The sequence below is a fragment of the Myotis davidii genome, unplaced genomic scaffold, assembly GCF_000327345.1.
Source record: "Myotis davidii unplaced genomic scaffold, ASM32734v1 scaffold356, whole genome shotgun sequence".
Classification (NCBI taxonomy): Eukaryota; Metazoa; Chordata; class Mammalia; order Chiroptera; family Vespertilionidae; genus Myotis; species Myotis davidii.
This window is the reverse complement of record NW_006288188.1, coordinates 1,057,474-1,061,652: the sequence shown is the minus strand read 5'-3', so window position 1 is coordinate 1,061,652 and position 4,179 is coordinate 1,057,474. Positions and strand designations below refer to the sequence as shown.

Here is a 4,179-nt window from a genome sequence, read left to right as displayed (position 1 = left end):
ACTGGACAAAAATCGTGCACCTATGGATGAGGACAGTGGGTGGGGAGTGAGGGCAGGGGTGGGGTGGGAACTGGGAGGAGGGGAATTATGGGGGGAAAAAAGAGGAACAAATGTAATAATCTGAACAATAAAGATTTAATTAAAAAAAAAAATTCACAAATTAAAAACTTATCTGGTCAATAGCAAGTTGATTTTACTACTAGTAACTATTTGTTATTTTAGAATTTCTGAACTCTCAGAAGTTAAGAACAATGACTATCAACATTTAATTAGTACGAGAATTTGATCTTTTGCTAATCTCCCTTTAGTTATCCTCCATTATGTTCCTCCTCCTTCAATCAAAAGGATTGAGACTAAAATCATTCTGATTGAAACAGTAAGTACAGCACCAAAAATTTGCTGATATGGTTATAGAAACCCCCATTTTTCATAATACTCTGAAGAGACGGAGAAAAGAAAAAAATACAGTCTGACCTTTAGTGTGACATCACAGAGTTCTCCATTTTCATAAAACCGAAGAAGAGATCCATGAAAATCTTTCCAAGCTTCCTGTGCTTCGAAGATAAAGGAGTCGTCGCCATCGCCATCACTGATGGAAGACCTAGTCTTTGTTTGCTGGTGCTGCTGCCTTTTCCCCTTTGTGAAGTGGTTCCTAGGGTATTTTGTATTCATAGAATCTGAAGCCATTTGCAACACTCTTCTTTTAATAGAGCTGTCTTCTCAAACATCCCATTTATTCTTTTGTAAATGGTAGGGCAAAAGCGGAAGGTAGATGCGGCCCACTAAACTTCAGACATTTTCAAAACCCACTCAACTGCCATTGTCCAATTTGCTGACACTGAAAAATAAGCAAACCATTCATAGAAACAAACCAAAAGAAAAAAATCAATAATAATTCTAGTTTACCAATATTATATATGTAAAAAGACTATATAAATAAAAAAAGAACAAGTAACTTTGGAGCTCTTATGCTAAATGTCACATAAATTACCTCAGAAAATATAGGTGACCCTTGAACAATGCAGAGGGTAGATTCAAATCCACCCTCATCAAAAATCCACACATCAAAAGTATTTTCGACTCACAGTTGGAAATGCATGGTTAGGAATCCGTGGTTGAGAATGAGAAAATACTGGGGTTTTGTTGTTGTTTTGATATATTTTTACTGACTTCAGAGAAGAAGGGAGAGGGAGTGAGAGATAGAAACATCAAAGATGAGAGAGAATTATTGATTGGCTGCCTCCTGCACGCCCTCCACTGGGGATCGAGTCCGCAACCCAGGCATGTGCCCTGACCAAGAATCGAACAGTGACATAGAGTGTTGGCTTGCCGACTGAAGGGTCCTGGGTGCTTTTCCAGTCAAGGGCACATGCCTGGATTGCGGGCTTGATCCCCAGTAGGGGGTGTGCAGGAAGCAGCCAATCAATGATTCTCTCTCATCATTGATGTTTCTCTCTCTCCCTTCCTCTCTCTGAAGTCAATAAAAATGTATATATTTTTTAAAAATCTAATTTGAAAATTCTAGGAAGAAGGTGAAATAGAAAGCATTAGGAATTTGTCTTCCCACCTAGACAATAATTGCAGTGGCAGAATCTGTCTGGTGTAACTGCTTTAGAACTCAAGTGTTGAAGGCTTACAGCTTCCCGGAGAAGACTTGGATGGTAAATCACGGTTAATTTTGGTCAATTTCAGCTCTTAGTACAGTAGCAGCTTTCCATCCACACCCTCCATCACATGCAGGCAGCTATGCATGTGTTCCAGGAGCAGCAGCTTGCACACAATTTGCAGGAGCTGTGGTGGGCAAAAAGGACCCTGCCCTCCAAGTGTCAGGAGTCTCTGCTCTGATTGCTGAGTGCTGTTTCTGCTCACAGAGATGCAGACAAAGAGTGGGCAGACATTTCTGCTGCAACTCCTTCTAGTATTGCAAGCCTTTCTCTCTCAGCTGGAGTAACTTCCAGGGAATTTGAAAGGCTGGTGTTCTTTCCCCCCTATATTTTATACTTTTTCTCCTTTAGGGAGCAAGACATGAAAGACTAAGACGTTAAAAAACAACTGCACATACAAGAAATATTAGACACGCCCTGGGAAAGGCTCACAAAGACCTGAGAGCACCTGAAGGTTACAGCTCAGGGTGATCTCCAGCATAGATAACGAGAGAGAGAGAGAGAGAGAGAGAGAGAGAGAGAGAGAGAGAGAGAGAGAGAGAGAAAACAATGACAAAAACTGGCAAACCTTTAAAAAAAAGGAAGAATCTGATTTTCAGACTTATTTTATTAGATTTAAATGTTCAGTATTCCACAACAACAACAACAAAACACAAGGCATACACAGAAACAGATATGTATGGCCCATTAAGGGGGGGGAAATAAATCAAAAGAAACTGTCTCTGAAAAAGAACTAATAACATTTATTCTAGACAAATAATTTAAGACACTATCTTACTGATATTTGAAGAACCAAAGGAAGATGTGGTGAAAGTCATTTGTATGAACAAAACAGAACTATCAATTAAAACGGAGTGGGGGGGGAGGGGGAGAGACATACCATAAAACTTAAAAAGGAACAAAAAACGAATCCTGGAACTAAAAAGTACAATAACTGAAATGAAATATTCACTAGAGGGATTCAAAGGCAGATTTGAGGAGGCAGAAAAAAGAACTGGCAAACTTGAAGATAAAATAATAACTATCAAGTGAGAAACAGAAAGAAAAGGTGGAAGAAACATGAACAGAACCTAAAGGATCTGTGGGACACCATCAAACACACCAATGTACATATCACTGGGGTCCTAGAAGAATAAGAGAGAGAGAAGGGGAAGAGATAATATTTGAAGAAATAATGGCTGAAAACTTCTTAAATTTGATGAAAGACATGATTTTAAACATCCAAGAAGCTCCAAGAAAGATAAACTCAGAGACCCAAAACCTAGATACATTATAATCAATCTTTCAAAAGCCAATAATAAAGAAAGAATCTTGAAATCAATAAAAGTGAATCATCTCCTGGTTGGTGGCTCAGGGATTAGCATCAGTCCATAAACCAAGAGGTCACTGGTTCGATTCCCGTTCAGGGCACATGCCTGGGTTTTGGTTTCGATCACCAGTAGGAGGTATGCAGGAGGCAGCCAATCAATGTTTCTCTCTCATCAATGTTTCTGTCTTTCTATCCTTGTCCCTTCCTCTCCCTCTAAAAATTTAATAAAAAAATATTTTTTTAAAAATAAAAGTGAGTCATCACACAAGTGATCCTCAATAAGATGATCAGATTAGAAATTTTGGAGGCCAGAAGACAGTGGGCAAGTATGTTTAAAGTATTAAAAGACAAAATCTGTCAACCAAGAATCCTATATCCAGCAAAACTGTTCTTCAAAAGTGAGGAAGAAATTAAGAAATCCCAAATAAACAAAAGCTAAAGGAGTTCATGACCATTAGATCTGGCCTGCAAGAAACACTCACAGGGTCCTTCAAGGTGAAATGAAAGAACACTAGACAGTAACTCAAAGCCATAGGGAGAAATAAATATCTCAATAAAAGTAAATACATAAGTAACAAAAATTAATATTGTAACAACAGTTTGCAACTGCATTTTTTTTCTCTACATGATTAAAGAAAAAATTAAATTAAGCATAATTGGATTGGCAAAATGAATAAAAACACATGATTCAAGTATATGCTATCTATAAGAGATTCACTCGAGATCCAGACACAAACAGGTTGAAGTGCAAAGGATGAGAAAAATATTTCATGCAAATAGTAACCAAAAGAGAGCAGAAATGGCTATACCACGATCAGACAAAATAAGACTTTAAATTTTAAAATGTCATAAGAGACAGAGGATATTATACATTAATAAGAGATTCAATACAGCAAAAAGATATAACAATAAATATTTACACATATAAAGACAGATCATGAAAAGAATTGAAGGGAAAAAGGAAGAGTTCTACAATAACAGATGGAGATTTAAATCCCCCAGTCACAATAATGGATAGAACAACAAATAGAAGGTAAGTATGGAAACAGAGAACTTAACACAATAAACCAACTACTCTAACAGACATGCCCAGAACACTTTATCCGAAAACAAAATACATATTCTTCTCAAGTGCACACAGGCATTTTCCAGTATAAACAATATGTTAGGCCACAAATTTAAGTCAAAATAGACTTAAAAAGATAA

The 4,179-nt window shown here is 37.3% G+C and overlaps 1 protein-coding gene across 1 annotated transcript in view; it reads right to left on the bottom strand.

The window, feature by feature from the left end:
* The window catches only part of KLHL8 (kelch like family member 8), a 27,908-nt gene extending 27,057 nt beyond the window's left edge, over nt 1–851 (bottom strand). The window contains exon 1 of the mRNA XM_006760055.2: nt 475–851. Coding sequence (XP_006760118.1) covers nt 475–687 — 213 coding nt within the window. The 5' untranslated portion in view covers nt 688–851. The remainder of the gene's footprint in view (nt 1–474) is intronic.
* Nucleotides 852–4,179: the final 3,328 nt, after the last annotated feature.